The sequence below is a fragment of the Schistocerca americana genome, chromosome 2 (genome assembly GCF_021461395.2).
Source record: "Schistocerca americana isolate TAMUIC-IGC-003095 chromosome 2, iqSchAmer2.1, whole genome shotgun sequence".
Lineage (NCBI taxonomy): Eukaryota > Metazoa > Arthropoda > Insecta > Orthoptera > Acrididae > Schistocerca > Schistocerca americana.
This window is the reverse complement of record NC_060120.1, coordinates 832507520-832523968: the sequence shown is the minus strand read 5'-3', so window position 1 is coordinate 832523968 and position 16449 is coordinate 832507520. Positions and strand designations below refer to the sequence as shown.

The following is a 16449-nucleotide window of genomic DNA, read 5'->3' as shown; positions in this document are numbered from 1 at the left end:
CTTTTCTGCCAATTTTACATGGGTGCTTCAAAGTTATGTGCATTTTACTGAGGAGGCGGGAGACTACGTAGAACCCCTGAAGCAGTCGTTGTCAGACTGTGGTCAGAATAAGTATGCATGCCTGTGGTTCTTGGCCATATTTTACAACACTTTGCATCTGGAAACTAACAGCCAAACCCAGAAATGTCATCCGACATTAACAGCTTCTTAAGAGTGTAGTTTTCGTGCTCACAATCTGTAAAAAATAAAAACACTTACAGAGAATACAATATTGAAGATGTGCTTAATTTTAATTGACATTAGTGCATTTAGTTATGAGCTAAGTAAAGTTGGCTGTTTACTTCAGGGACAGAGGGATGAGTAGTGGCAGCCATTGTGGGGTTAGAGAATGTCAGATGGAGGTTGTTTTACTGTTTGTCTTCCAATGCTGATAACTCATGGCTGTGTGCACCTTGTACCAATCATCAGTACGTATTGTACACAACAATGGAAAGTCCTAGTAAGTTAAAACTGTGCTGAATTGGGAGCTGGAGAAAACATTCAAGGTTCTGAGTTTGAGCCTTGATTTGGCACTGAACATGTTCTTTATTTGCTAAGAAATTCCTAATTACTTTCTTTTTACCCAGCATAAGTGTCTGCAGGGTATGGATTCATAAGCATCTTTATTCTTAACCTGCTTCTCTTTGACACGCTTATGTACTGAGGACCTGAATGTGTCATTAACTCCACATCTGGCGGAGACCACTATAGGTGATCTCAGATTTCTGCTGAACAAACAAAATCTGTGATGCAGTTTCTGTTTTATACATGCTGGAGCAAAATCATATATTTCTCACTATGAAAAATATATTCTACATCTAGAGACATACTTTGCTAAACCTGTGAAGTACATGGCAGAGGATATGTACTGTTGCAATACATTAATGTTTCTTCCCATATCGATAATGTAAGGAGGAAATTTATTCTCTCTCTCTCTCTCTCTCTCTCTCTCTTTGTGTGTGTGTGTGTGTGTGTGTGTGTGTGTGTGTGCGTGCGTGCGTGCGTGCGTGCGCGCTCGTGGGGGGGGGGGGGGGGGGGGATGGCTGCATGGTTGTAGGAGTGCATGCATCCGTGCATGCGCATGCGAAATACATCAGTATGTTTGGGCTCAGAATAAATTCTAGGTTGCTACAACAGATGTACCTCAATGAAATTCCTCGATCACTTCTGCTATCTTCTTGTAGTTCGATGTGGTCTGTACTTTTTTCCTAACCACTGGGCATAATTTTTTGATTGATGGATCTACTGTATTTTGTGGTTAAAATGGGAGCTAACTCAGCTGAAAATTCCTTACAGAATCTGACAAAGGTTCCATCTGGCCCTGAAACATTTCATTTTAGTGATTCCAGCTTTCTCCCAGTGCTGCCGACACTAATTGCTATATCATTCGTCTTTGAAGTGATGTGAATCAGTGCTGACCAAGTTATATCCACATATCTACCAGCTACATTTTGTACAACATCCCAAGATATGATTCCATTCCTTCTGCCTGTAAGAATACGTGACTGAGTAAATATACCTATCATGTGCATGGCTGGTGTGCATGATCTGAAGACCAAAATTTTGTCAACAAGTAACTTTCTTTCCATTGAAAATTACTAGAAACACAACTGATAAAGATTGTTGAGGATTCAAAAATGCTATTTTTGTCTCTGGTACATGGATTTGCTACAGTTTATGACCATCAGTTGCTAACAAGGGATTAGTACAGCAGCTCTCACAAGTTCTATAAATGTTGATTCTGCTCTAACATTCTGTGCCACTTGTTTTTCATTGATTTTGTGTCCAACAACCCTTTCGCATTTGATAGTAAAGTAATACTAATGTTTATAAAAATTATAACACACAGCAATAATAGCCTGAAAGAATTCATCTTTACACAGTACAGGGAAGGTTTACCAGTGACACACACACACAGGTATAGCAGTGTCATCACTCATGTGGCTAGGGACATTAGTTTTGTGCTACGCTCATTAAATGAAGACTTAGTAGAAAAAATGCCTGTACACTTCATTGGCAATAAAGGGTGCTATATCTGCAGTGAGACTGAATATGGCAAAATGAGCAATATCTGGCAGATGGGCTTATTGAATGGTGACATTTTAGAGGCCATCTGACAATGATATTTATGTGGAACTAGTACATGGAGTAGGTGAAATGTGTCAAATATCGATTGTTGGGCTATACTATCTGACTACTGCATGAGAGAGAACCACCAGCATGTCTGCGTAGCTGCATTGGTTCGTACACTTTAATACTGTGTATTAGTTCAGTGCTGGAAGACTGCAATAGGTTTGAACCTTTCTGCATCAACTGTTTTACATTATCCACTGCATTCTAGACTGATGACACACCTGCTATTGTTTTGACTTACATTGTCCTTGTACTGCAGTGTATGCATGCATGCCTCTGTTGGTGTGCTAATTGACTATGTGATGTTTCTGGATGATCTGACATACAGTAATGGCCATACAACTGTTAGATATCTGTGTGATAATCACAATCTGGAATCTGCATTATTGAGTGACAAAGCAAATAAACATCTAATTTGTGACTGGATACAGCATGCGATCTCAGTTCCTTCATAGTAAGGACTAACTTGACAGGAACTGTTACATCAGTTAGGTTGTAGGGTCAAACACACTGCTGCCTCTTCTTCAGACAAATCTATATGTCATACTTTAACTACAAAATGTTCACTCACGTGTGGTGAGAAATGTTCAAGAATTTCCAATGATGATTGAGTACCATTCTTTTGGTACTCTATACCTTGTTGTCCATGGAGTGTGTCTAGGATATGGTTGGGTGGTAACGTATTAATTAATCTTGTTGATGCTTTGTGGAATTGCAGTGCAAACCAGAAACAGGAAGATTCTCAAGGAGTACAGATATATGCTCTTTGATGCCCTGGCTTCTATAGGCTCTGATTGCAGCATGTGATTCACACCTCACTTAATTCTCTGTCACAAATTACAGTTTTTTGTATCATCAATTATTTGTATTAATTGTGTATATAATCAGTGGAATAAAGTTTGTTTCAGTCTCATAATTCCTTTTCTGTGCTGTGATTTCACAGGTGGTTAGTGTGACACAAGGGTTTCCTTCCTCTTCGTAATACAGCTACTTGAATGTAACCAGGCCTGAGTTGTGATAAAATTGGTGTCAAGACTGCTGTTTTATTATTTATAAATAGCTTCTGTAGCACAAATTACATTATTTTCTTTTGTGTCAGCAATTTAGATAGTGTTTTGAGCTACATTCAGATGATTTTATAATTTACAATGAAAACAGTTAAATTTTTGTACCGTCAGATGAACAAGATGACTATGGGACTCTTCAAATGAGCTTATGTTTCCAGAAATAATTTGATTATGAGCAGAGTACATTCCTGTAAATGACATCTAAGCTCTGTATGAGCAATGAGAAAATAAGTGAATGAGAATCGAGAAGAAACTCAGTGGTGTCCGGGAGAGTAGTAGTGGCCTAGTTTCCTTAGTCTTGCTGATGTGTGTGAGGTTCTGTTAAATCTTCAGCTGCTCATCTTACCAAAATGAACTGCTGTCAAAAAACCTGAGGTTCTTTCAGCTGCCAAAAATAGGAGTATTGGAAGCAAGCCCACAAAATCAGATTTTTTTAAGCATTTTTGTTTTCGGTGAAAAGGCCCATTTAATATCTTAAGATGTGCTCAGTATAATAAAGAAATGAAAAGAGGCAATGATGAATGGCTTCTAAATTTATAAAGTTAAAAGGGAATTGTTGAAATCTAAACAGATTTAAGAGTATGAGTAGTAAAATCTTCCTAGCGGAAACATGAACTTGTCATTAATGTACTAAATTGGTGAAAAGTAAGAGAACACTCCACAGCAGCATAACTGTGAAATAGTTACTGTTTTAGTGAAGATGTTTAAAGGCACAGGCATCTGATGCACCACTGTTAAGTTTCTGAATGTACAAAAATGATATATGTTGAAAAATTTCCATATGACAAATTAATAGAGGAAAGAGTAACTTCCACATTAAATGCCTGTTTTGTTAGTCTTATTGGTATAAGTTATCCTTCAATGTCAAATGCAATGTTTTTTTTGGAGCCATTAGCCTACTGACTGATTTCAAATGCAGCCTGCCATGCATTCCTCTCCTGTGCCATCTCCTTCAACTCACAGTAGTACTTGCATCCTACACACTCAGTTATATGTTCAGATATTCAAATTTCTATTTTCCCTTACAGTTTTCGTCACCTATTGTTCCCTCAAGTACCTTAGAAGTTATTCCCCGGTGTCTTAACAAGTCTTATCATCCTCTCCTTTCTTATCAGTATTTTCCGCATTATCCTTCCTCCACTGATTCTGCAGAGCTTCCCCATTTCTTGTCTTTTAGTCCACCAAATTTTCAACATCCTTCTATAGCAGCACATCTCAAACACTTAAATTCCCCTCTTTTCTGGTTTTCCCACACTCATCATTCACCACCATACAATGCTGTGCCCCAAATGTACAGTCTCAGAAATTTCTTCCTCAGGTTAAAGCTTTTGTTTGATGCTCTTACTTCTTTTCTCCAGGAATGCCCTCTGTATTTACACTAGCCTGCTTTTTATATCCATCATGTTATTTTGCTTTCAAGGGTGTAGAATTCCTTTACTACTACTACTACTACTACTACTACTACTACATGGTCACCTGTTTTGATGTAAAACTTATAGATAATCTCATTTCTCCTATGCCTTATTACTTTTGTGTTTCTTTGGTTTACTCTGAATCTGTATTCTGTACTCATTAGACTGTCCTTCCATTTAACAGATCCTGTGGTTCTTATTCACATTCACTGAGGATAGGAATGTTGTCAGCGATTCTTGTCATTGATGTCCTTGCATCCTGAATTGTAATGCCCTCACAAACCTTAATTTTATTTTTGGGCATTTCTTCTTTGATGTGTATATTGAACAGCAGAGGGCAAAGACTGTGTCCATATTTAATTTGAGCACTTCATCTACAGCTACATCTGCATGGATACTCTGTAAATCACACTTAAATGCCTGGCAGAGGGTTCATCAAATCACTTCACAATAATTCTCTATTATTCCAGTCTCGAACAGTGCTCAGAAAAAACAAGCACCTATGTTTTTCTGCATGAGCTCTGATTTCCCTTATTTTATTATGATGATAATTTCTTACCATGTGCGCTCTGATTTCCCTTATTTTATTATGATGATAATTTCTCCCTGAGTAGGTCGGCACCAACAAAATATTTGTGCATTTGGAGGAGTAAGTTGGTGATTGAAATTTCATGAGAAGATTCTGCCACAATGAAAATCGCTTTTATTTAATGACGTCCATCCCAAATCCTGCATCATCTCAGTGACACTCTCTCCACTATTTCTCAATAATACAGAACATGCTGCTTTTTTAAATTTTCTCGATGTACTCCATTAGTCCTATCTGGTTAGGATCCCACACTATGCAGCAGTACTCCAAAAGAGAACGGACAAGTGTAGTGTAGGCCATCTCTTTAGTGGATTTAATGCATCTTCTGAGTGTTCTGCCAATAAAACACAGTCTTTGGTTCACCTCCCCAAACATTTTCTGTGCATTCTTTCCAATTGTTGTTCATATTTGTAATTCCTAGGTATTTAGTTGAATTTACAGCCTTTAGATTTGACTGATTTGTCGTGTAACCAAAGTTTGATGGATTCCTGTTAGAACTAAAGTGTAAGACCTCACAATTTTCATTATTTAGGGTCAGCTGCCAATTTTGCACCATACAGATATCTCTTCTAAATTGTTTTGCAATTTGTTTTGATCTTCTGATGACATTCCTGGACGATAAATGACAGCATCATCTGCAAACAACCTAAGACAACTGCTCAGATTGTCTCCAAATCGTTTATCTAGGTAAGGAACATCAGAGGGCCTTTAGCACTATGTTGGGGGTGCCAGAAATCACTTCTGTTTTACTCAATGACTTCCCTTCAGTTACTATGAACTGTGACCTCTCATAAATCCCATCACATAACTGAGACTATATTTCATAAGCACGCAATTTGACTACAAGCTGCTTGTGAGGTACAATGTCAAAAGCCTTCTGGAAATCTAGTAATATGGCATCAATTTGAAATTCCTTTGTCTCTCGCACTCAACACTTCATGTTAATAAAGAGCTAGTTGTGTTTCACAAGAACAATGTTTTCTAAATCCATGCTGACTGTGTATCAATAGACCTTTCTCTTTGAGATAACTCATAATGTTCAAACTCAATATATGTTCCAAAATGCTGCTGCAAAACAACTTTAATGATTAGGGCCTGTAATTTAGTGGATTACTCTTACTGCCTTTTTGTTACCTCTTGGCTCTTGAACATATTGAATATCACCTGTCTTTCCCTATAGCCTACTCCTATTTTCCTCAGATTTTTGAACATCTTGTATCATTTTACAGTGTCAAGCACTTTTGAAGTCAACAAATGCTACGAAGGTGTCTGGGTTTACCGTAATCATTGCTTCCATTATCAGTTGCATCAGAACTGCCTCTCTGGTGCCTCTAGCTTTTCAAGAGCCAAACTGATTGTCATGTGACAGATCCATTCTTTTGTACATTATTCTTGTTAGCAATTTGGATACATGAGCTATTAAGCTGACTGTGCGATAGTTCTCACGCTTATATGCTCTTGCTGTCTTCATGACTGTGCAGGTTCTATTTTTTGCAAAAGTCTGATGGCATGTCTTCAGACTCATAGTTTCTGCACACCAACTTGAATAGCCATTTGGTTCCCACCTCCCCTAATGTTTTAGAAACTGTGTAGAAATATTTTCCATCCCTTGTATTGTGTAGAAATATTTTCTATCCCTTTTACCTTTTTTCATTGCAAGTCTTCCAAGGCTCAGTTAAACTTTAATACTGGATCCTGTATATCATCCATATCAACTCTCACTTCTTTTTCTATCACATTGTCAGACTAGTCCCCCCTCATAGAGACCTTCAGTGGACTCTTTCCATCTATCCACTCTGTCCTCTGTGTTCAACAATTAAATTTTCATTGCAACCTTGATGTTTATACCCTTGATTTTAATTCCACCTAAGGTTGTTTTGACTTCTCTAATTGCTGGATCTGCCCTCCTGATGACCATTTCATTTTTGATCTTTTCACGTTTTTCCTTTGGCCACTGGCTTCTCTACACTTCCTATTTATTTCATTCATAAGTGATTTATAATCCTGTATTCTTGTCTTTTCTTGAACATTTTTGTACTTTTTTCTTTTTTTCAATCAGTTCAGTTATTTATCATGTTACCCAAACTTTCTCTGCCTTCCTTGTACCTTTATTCATGTGTCCAACTTCTGTGATTACTTTTCTTAGACATACCCATTCCTCACCAGCTGAACTCCCTACTGTAATATTCAATGTCACAGTATCTGTAGCCTTAGAGAACTCCAAGTGCTCATTGTAACTCCTCGGTACTTCAGTATCTCGCTTCTTTCCACAGTGATTCTTCTGGACGATTCTCTTGAACTTCAGTCTACTCTTCATCAGAACCAAATTCTGATCTGTGTCTACATATGTTCCTGGGCATTCCTTAAAATCCAATATGATTTCAGAATCTCTGTCTAGCCACAATGTAATCCAGCTGGAAATCTTCCCGTATCACCTTTGTTACACTTGTTACAAGTGCCAGAAGGATGATATTATTACATATTTATTTAAACTGATCAGATTATTACATTGAGATCCTCTCTTGCATCAGTTCTGGGTTTCACACATTACCTAAGAAATAAAAATTTTAATTACAAACAATAATAAAATAGTATGTGCAGAACAGATACATTTACTTGTTATTCAGTCTTAAACAACAGAACAGTGTTAATAGGATTAGAAATTATTTGAATGTATGTAGATACATTGGAAATAAATTGTATTAACTAAAGACTAATAAACTTAATACTACTAATGCTATTGCCACTAATAATAATAGTATTATTATTATTAATAATAATAATAGAGGCAGATAAAAAAAATGTCTCCACATGTGTACAAAAGTGATATTTTAGGACATAACGAGTTCCGAGGGAGAGAAATTTAGATAGGTCAAAGATAGAGATAAGGAACAGTGTATGTTGATAGAACAGTAGAGGAGTTGGAGTGTGTGGAAATCTCTTCATTTGTCTGCATTTGGCCAGGATAGCTGTACATAATATGGTGAAATACGATTGAAGAGTTGAACATCATAGGTATATTGATCGCAGGCATTCATCACCAGTTGCAAGTGCTGTGAGCTTTACTGAGAAAGAGCTTGCAGGATAACATCACTCCAATCAACAACTGGAAATGTAAGCATTTGTACAAGTTTCTTTTCTTGGTCAGAAGGGGAGAGCTTTTTACATTTTTGCGAGGCATGGAGAGATGTTGATGACTTCTTGCACATTGCAGCCATGCATTCAGGCTTTTCAAGTTTTATTATGCGTAGACTGTGCTGAGGGAAAAGGTTGATATTTGTGCCATTTAGTGGGTGGTAGGGTTCCTGATATTTCGGACCAATCATCCTAGAGTGATCAACTAGATCTGCTTGGGTTTTAAAGGGGTTGAGCTTAACCATATATTCTGTGCACATTTTGATGGTGCACACCAGTCAGTATTCAAATTCTCGAAATTGTATTCAAGGTCATTGGTTTTCCACTTAGATAAAACTGAAGGCCACCAGGACACATGCAGTATTTACAGTAGACAAAACTGACAACATATCATTGACATACAATGAAGAGAGTGTAGGACCTAATACCAATCTCTAGAGGACGCCTGATACTACCTGTATCCATCGTAGTTTTATAGTGATGAACACGACAAATTGCTGGTGAGTTGTCAGATATGATCGAAACCATTGCACTGCAGCTGGAGAGAAATTTAAGTTGCTGTGTTTGGCAAATAAAAACTTGAAAGGTCATCTGTTTCTTTATATTTGTTGTGATAGTTGCAGAAACCTGATTGATATTCGTCAAGTATGTAGTTTGATGTAGACTATATATTCGAAGGCTTTGGACAGTGCGAGAAGTGTGCAAATTGATCAGTACTCAGTGGATACCACGGCAATGTCCTTTTTAGGAGTGGTTTAACACGTCCCTGTTTCCAGGCCTCAGGGAAATTTAATTAAGAGTGGATGAAGATATTTATTATATTGAGCAGTAGTGGGTCAGTAATAACCATCATCATTTTGACTGTGATGCCATTGTAGATTTTTTGTTGGTACTGTCAGTAACATGCTTAAGACAGAATTTTTTTTTACGGCCCTGTCACTTATCCCCACAAAGTATTTGATAAGTCTCTGTTTCATTTCCATTCAATGTGGTTGTTACTCTGGCAAGTAAGAGGTGTGAATGAAATGAAAGGTGTAACATTGTATAACAGCTGTGTACATCATGGAAAATGTGGCAATAATAAATCTTCTAGTCTGCAGTTGAGTGTGTATTGTTGTGAAACTTTCAGTAAGATCAGAACTGTGTGCTAAATTGGGATTAAAATCCAGACTTTTGCCTTTTTCAGACAGTACATTTCTTAATGAGCTCACCAGGCATGACAGCCAATCTACTTTCATATCTTCAGTTCTGCTTATCCCTCTCCCCTACTTTCTATATCTCTTAGAGGCAGGAGAGAGGTATAGTTTGAAAAGCAGGAGATGGTTATTGGCAGAACTGAAACTGCAAAGGTGGGTCATGAGTTGAGCATGGATGACTTGGTTGACATGAGTATTGCCTATAAATGACAAGAGTCTTGTTCCAATCTCTCAATAAGTTTTATGGAAAATTTTTAGTTTTGCCTAAGCCATGTATGCTGTGATCTCATAACTCAGAAGTCTGTCACTTGTTTGTCCAACACAGCATTCTTCATGAAAAACAAGAAGATTGAAGAGCTCTTGCTGTGAGACTAAAAATTAGTTTAAACTCTTTCTAATTCCTGCATTTATTACTTCACACTCTTCAACTTTATAAGGTGACACAGATGGTTTTGCCTGCAAGTTCACTTGCACATGGTAAAATTTATGCTTGATCCCAAACAAGTGCCATTGCATAGTAACTGAAATTCCTCATATCAAACTAAAACTGTAAACAAAAGTATACTGGGTGCCCCTTGTAAGAGTCGTCAGGCACATTTTCTCTGGTGTTCCAGCAGATGCTGACAATTTCATTTTCACACAGTGTAGCTGGAGTCAGCCCAAAAAGTTACTGCTCATCACATCTTTCATGTGTTGCCCATTGTTGATGGAAAACATCCATTTATTTCCCATTACAAACAAAATAACTTTTAAAGGGAAATTTTACACACCCATTGGATAGAGCAGTTCCAAATTAATCTACTGTGATATTAGTTTTATTAATATGTATTAATAGGGACAATAAAACATGAAGAATAACTAGAACTCCAGCAGTGACAGCGTTGCCCTGGCCTGCGCTGGTGCACCGCCAAGCTGCAGTGCTACTCAGTCTCTGCTGGAGTACTGGCTATTATTCGCGTACTGCTCTCTCTGTTAATACATGTTGATAAAACAGATATTGCAATAGACTAATTTGGGAGTGCACTATCGAATGGGCATGAAAAATTCCACCTAAAAAAATCCTGTTTTCTGTAACAGGTACCAAATCAATGTTTACCATCGACACTGGGTGTCACGTGAAGAACATGATGAGCAGTATTTGTCTGTGCTGAGTTTTGTTACACATTGTGGAAGTAGAATTGTAAATATCTGCTGAAAAATCAGAGAAAATGTGCCTGACATCTCTTAGGAGGGATGTCCACTGCATCCCATCAAATTAATATCACCTCTTCTATAGTGTTGGAATGGTACTATTCATTGAAACACAAAATGGCAGAAAGACAAAGGTTGCTACTAATGTACAGTGTCCAGTAATGGTCCACCATCTGGCCTGTTTTGTTTTGCAACCAACTTCAAACCAGGAAGTGGTATACAGCAATAACACCAGAAGCCTGTGGAAACTTCACTTGATGGTCTGTAAAGCACCTGGGTCGTGGTAGAAGGAATCTGTCTTGAGGTTTGATCTGAGCAGCAGCTTGAGAATGGCACACAAATGAATGAAGATGTTGCCCTGACAGCCCCAATTTATAGACAGTGGCGAATGAGAGACGTAGCCCAGATGATGTGCCACAGCCTTGTGTAATTTAGCAGGGGTTATCCACTTGTCACCCATTTGACGAAGACTCACTATCAGGAGAGGCAGGAGAATCAAGAGTTAACCATTAATAGTAAATGACCCCTTCTTCAGTGGCATGCTTAAGTGGGTTCAGACTGTGTGTAGAGCAGTACACAGTCTTTGTACATAATAGTCTGTTATGTGTGTGCTTGCTTAAGGCACCTCATACGTGAGGATGATATTAAGTTGAAAGCCATGAGACAGTGCTTGTCAATAACATTTCTCTCTTAAGTTATGCTGCCCTCATTGTGTAGAGACCCAAAGTTGCAATCAATGTGCAATTACTGTTATTCCAACACAGTGTCACAGTGTGCTTTTAAATGTGATGCTGTCATGGGAGAACACACTCAAGGTATTCCCCCCCCCCCCCCCCCCCACCTCCTTGTAGGGCATTTTAATGCCTGCTTTGTCTCTTGAGTATCCTGTTCCTACATGGCACATAGAGTGAGTCCTCTTTTTCAACAACATTTTATTGAAACCCAGGCAGACAACATATTGTATTACTGCAACTAGGTCATTCTGCATCACCGATCTCACTTTTGCTTTATTGTTTTCAACACGTATTGCTTAGTGGAACACCTACAACTGCCATTCTATTAGCATTTGATCAGTTCATTTATATTATGAGGTCAAGTAGAACCCAAAATTAAATTATGAGTATGGTTGCACAGTGAGTCCACCTGGTTACCGTAAAATTAGATGGCTGTATCTGAATGCTATTGTAGGATTTGCAACTGGTGACTGTAGCAGCCACTGATGCACCCTAAAGGTTTTGGCATTTTGCAGTGAGTAGGCAATAATGATCAACTGATTAAAAAAAATAAAGTCAATGAAAAACTTAGTACAATCCTATAAAACTACTTGTCCATACCGCTTGTAAATAGCAGTGTACTTGCAGCAAATATAACAGGTAAAATAAATGTAATATGTACATTCTGAAAAGTATCACACACTCATTATTTGAGCCGTATATTAGTGCACTACTGGGAGGTCAGAAACATGGTTAAGATTGTATGAATTGAATTAAATTACCTGAAATGAATTAAATGGATTGTTGGGGATCGAAACATAACTGACAATGGAAGTTTGAGTCAGGCCTGGAGGCTTGCTCATGTAACCTAATAGTTGAGGTGTCTACATGCAGGCTTTAGCCCTAGTATGGCACAAAACTTCAATTGTCAGTACATGTTAAGTCTTAGGATCGAATTTAATTAAAAAATTATGGAAATACAATTCTCCCTCACATATAACAGGAATCTGTGCCTTTTTCTGTGGCTTACCAGGTCATTTGCCACCTGAGATCCCTTATGATAGCAAATGAAATCTGAACCTACAGTGAAAAGTGATCATTATGAGCTTGTTATTATAGCTAGTGAGAAGCAGACCTGTCCGTATTCTTAAAAACTTCTGAAAGTATGCATTAACCAGAGCACTAATTCATAGAAATGCTCTCAACAAGGTGAAAGAAAGATTATACTGTGTGGGTAACTGCTGTCTAATGTTCATGGTTGAATAGAGAAAGCTAAATAGTCTTTTCTGTGTTGTTGTTACTGGGTGTCATTTTTTCCTGATTAACTTACTCACTGAATGGAATAACATAAGTGCATGTTCTATCTAATTAAGCCCTCATCTGTCAGCTTTATGAATGATTTACTTTTTTGGGGGAGGGGATCCTTACTTGAGGAAAACACAGTTGACTGGACGTGCTGCAAGGATGGGTGTGTCTCGTACTCTGTAGAGCACTACTGCTTTAAAAGCTGAGTGGTAATGTTTGACATGTGGTTCATGTAGCTATGTACCATGCCGTGCTTGTTCTATACCATCAACTAGCTGCCTTTACTAATCCTGTTGTTAATATTCCACATAGCAACGTTAAAAGTAGTACAGTGTGTGTGCTGTGAGTATGACACACTCTTATCTCTGCTTTGTTATCTCTCACAGTGACTGTTTCCATTGACAATATTGACTGATCTTGATAACCTATCACAACGTATGACAGCTCAGGAAGTTATTTATGTTGTCCCTACAAATATTTTGTGCCTTTAAGGAGTAAGAGTAAATGTAAAGTTACAGAAAAGCTTCAGTTATAGTTTCTTTAGTATTTTAATTCTTAATGTAATGAATAATTTATTAAATGAATAATTATTAGTTAGAAATATAATTTATTAAATCTAAAAAAGCTTGCCTTCACTAATGCAGGTATCAAAAGAAAATTGGAACTTACGATAAGCAGCAATGGGAACACACAATAGAACAGCGGATTATCCATGGGCTTACCCATGTTCCAAAGAAGACAGCAAAACTTAAGACTGATCTTATAGATGTGGATCTTGTCAGAGGTACGTCCTACCTATTCATTTTATTATTTGTGGACACTTCTATGCCCACAATAATTCTTACTATGCTTATGTCATGATAATGAAGTACAGTTACTTTCCATTTCTAGTTCTTATTTTTCTGTGACAGTGTTGTTATTAACTCAGTCAACTACTGCACTCAATGACTAGTAAGCACACTCTGTTAAAGTAGTCATCACACTGTAAAGCTTGAGGGGACTGTATGAATTATTATTATTGAAGTACATCTGTAAAATATTTATTTCACATCAGTGCCAAAGAAACTTTTTTGTAAATGTGGTACAAAAATTAAAAATTTAAACTTCAACCATCAAAATTAAACAGGAATATAGGAATCAGAAATTGAATGTAAATAAAGTCATAACCAAACTGATATAACTGTTACAAGGAATTCCAAAAGACTGAACGTAAAGAGTCATAACTTCACTTATACTCAATAAGGAGAATAAGGCAAATATTAAAACTCTGAGAGTTTGTTACAAAGTTCAGTCAACATGACTCTATTTTTATGAGTCATAAAGTAGATTGCTGTGCTAATCTAAAAACCATTTGGGATGATATTTTACATTTGAAAATAATAGAATTTTAAGATACACACATACACACTTGCTGGCCTTACAATCGTATTTTTCTTAGTTACATTTTTCATATATGATTTTGATCACCAAAAAATTCTGTCTTAGATGGTTCCACAAAAGATTAGAAAGAGGAAAAAAAAAACAACAGTAAATGTTGCTATATGGACTGTGGAAATTGGGCAACAGCAATGCAAAGTTTCTAAACATATAAGGACTGATTTTTTTATCTACCAAAGATTTTATTTTTTTCAAAACAACAATATTGTCCCCTTCAAAGTAGTTCCCTTCAGCAGCTATACTCCAGTAGAGTCCAGCATAGAAAGACTTCAACTGGTAGGGCTTTCAGCACCTCGGTCACATTCTTTTGAGTGTTCCCCAGTCCCAAAATGATATCCTTTTAAGACATTTTTAATTTCAGGAAAAGAAAAAGTCATAAGGACGCAGATCAGGTAAAAAGGGCCACTGTAGAACAACAGGGATGCATTTTGAGGTAAATGGAACTGGCCATGTGAGATTGGGTTATTGTATGATCCAGTGTCCTCGTGTCCACATTGTCCAATCTCACTCACTTCACTTTTTTCCTGAGCCTTTCAAAGATATCTTTATAAAACACTTGGTTGACAGTTTGTCCTGGAGGAACAGTCTCACAAGAGCAATCACATGTTTGACATCTTTGTGGTTTTTGAAGTTGAAGATCTCCCTGAATGAGGTTCATCTTCAACGTGTTCTCGGTCTTCCAAAAGTAATTTGTGCTGGTGAAAAACTTGTGCTGTTGAGAAGGAATGTTTCCTATAGGCCTGTTTCAACTTTTCAAAGGTCACACTCACGGATTCACAAGTTTAACACAAAACTTGATTTCGTAACATTGCTTTAAATTTCACTGTTTCATTTTTGTAACACACAACAAAAACACAACTTCACTGATGGCACGATGGCTGTACAGAGCTGAGCATATGGAAGGGATAGACACACTGGTCTACACAAGTAGAACAACACTGCATTGCCAGATCACTCGCAGTATTTTCAGTCTCATTACTTTTCTCACACACCTTGTGTAAGATTTTTACGTATTACAAGTTTGTTATTAACTACTTATTTTATTCACTGATTCCTCTATGGTACACAAAGAATTGTCAGACAGATTAATAAATGGGTAAATCCTCAGAGGAGATTCTTGAGGAGGTATAATGTGTCATAGAAACAAAAATACATTACACATACAACAGTACATTATACATACAACAAAAAAGAGATAAGCTAGTGTTCTGTCCACAGATCCTAAGTGAAGTAGCCCTCAGAGATACGGAACAAATAATTCCAAACTCACCACAAACACACAAAATGTGTACAAACTAAATCACATAAGATAATTCTTAGGCTATTGTAGATACACCTCACCAAGTGGAGTAAACGATGTTGGTAAAAGTTTTGGTGACAAGTAGTTCCTTTACGTTCTTCTTAAATTGTATTTTTTGGCAGCTAAACTTTTTGTGGTTGCTGGAAACTTTTTGGAAATGTATGTTTCTGAATAATGAACATCTTCTTGGGCCCAAGGAAGTGACTTTAAATCTTTATGCAGATTGTTTTTATTTCTAGTATTGATTCCATGAACTGAGATGTTGATTTGAAAAAAGATATATTGTTTGTGACAAATTTTGTAAATTAATTTTGAAGGACTTTCTTGAACAGGTCTCTGCAGAATTTTCTTGAATTTGCATCTCTCACAACTCTCATTTGTGAAGAAATGTACTGTTGTCCTCTAGTTAATATTCCCAGCCGCTTAAACAGATACGAGATATATGTGTGGGTTTGGTGAGGGGGGCGGGGGGGGGGGGGGGTGTCCCAACACGGTTACAGTTAATTCCTTTTCATTGCAGTAAACAGTTTCTGCCTAAGCAATAAGTTGCCGTAAAGTATTGTCTTTAGAACACTAGCGAATGAAAATATGCAGGTTATGACATTTCCAAAGTCGTGTTTGTTGTTGTTAATGGTTGTGTAAAAAGTAGATGAATACAAACATTTAATGTGAGTACATTATGGTTTGCAACTTTCGAGTGTGCACATCCAAGAACTTTCTACCTAGAAGACCAATTCTTGTTAGTAGCTCTGTAAATTAGAGGATGCTTATTTTTAGCAGCACAGTCCTGAATGACCTTTGTTTTTTGAAAGGTGAAAACTTGTTTACTGTTTACTTTTTGCCAAAAATTTAAAGCAATGTCATTTGTATAAAACTGGTGTATAACTTTTTAACATGATTTATTATTTCTTCTGTTGGTGTCCATTACGTAA

General features: G+C 37.2%; 1 protein-coding gene across 3 annotated transcripts in view; it reads left to right on the top strand.

Annotated features, from left to right (window-relative positions):
* LOC124595478 (protein phtf) overlaps positions 1-16449 on the top strand; it is a 191902-nt gene that overhangs the window by 30583 nt on the left and 144870 nt on the right. For all 3 annotated transcript variants that reach the window (XR_006978211.1, XR_006978210.1, XM_047134237.1), the window contains exon 2: positions 13425-13564. Coding sequence is in view for 1 of the 3 variants with exons in the window: in XM_047134237.1 (XP_046990193.1) it covers positions 13425-13564 (140 nt within the window). In the remaining 2 variants the exon portion in view is untranslated. The remainder of the gene's footprint in view (positions 1-13424; positions 13565-16449) is intronic.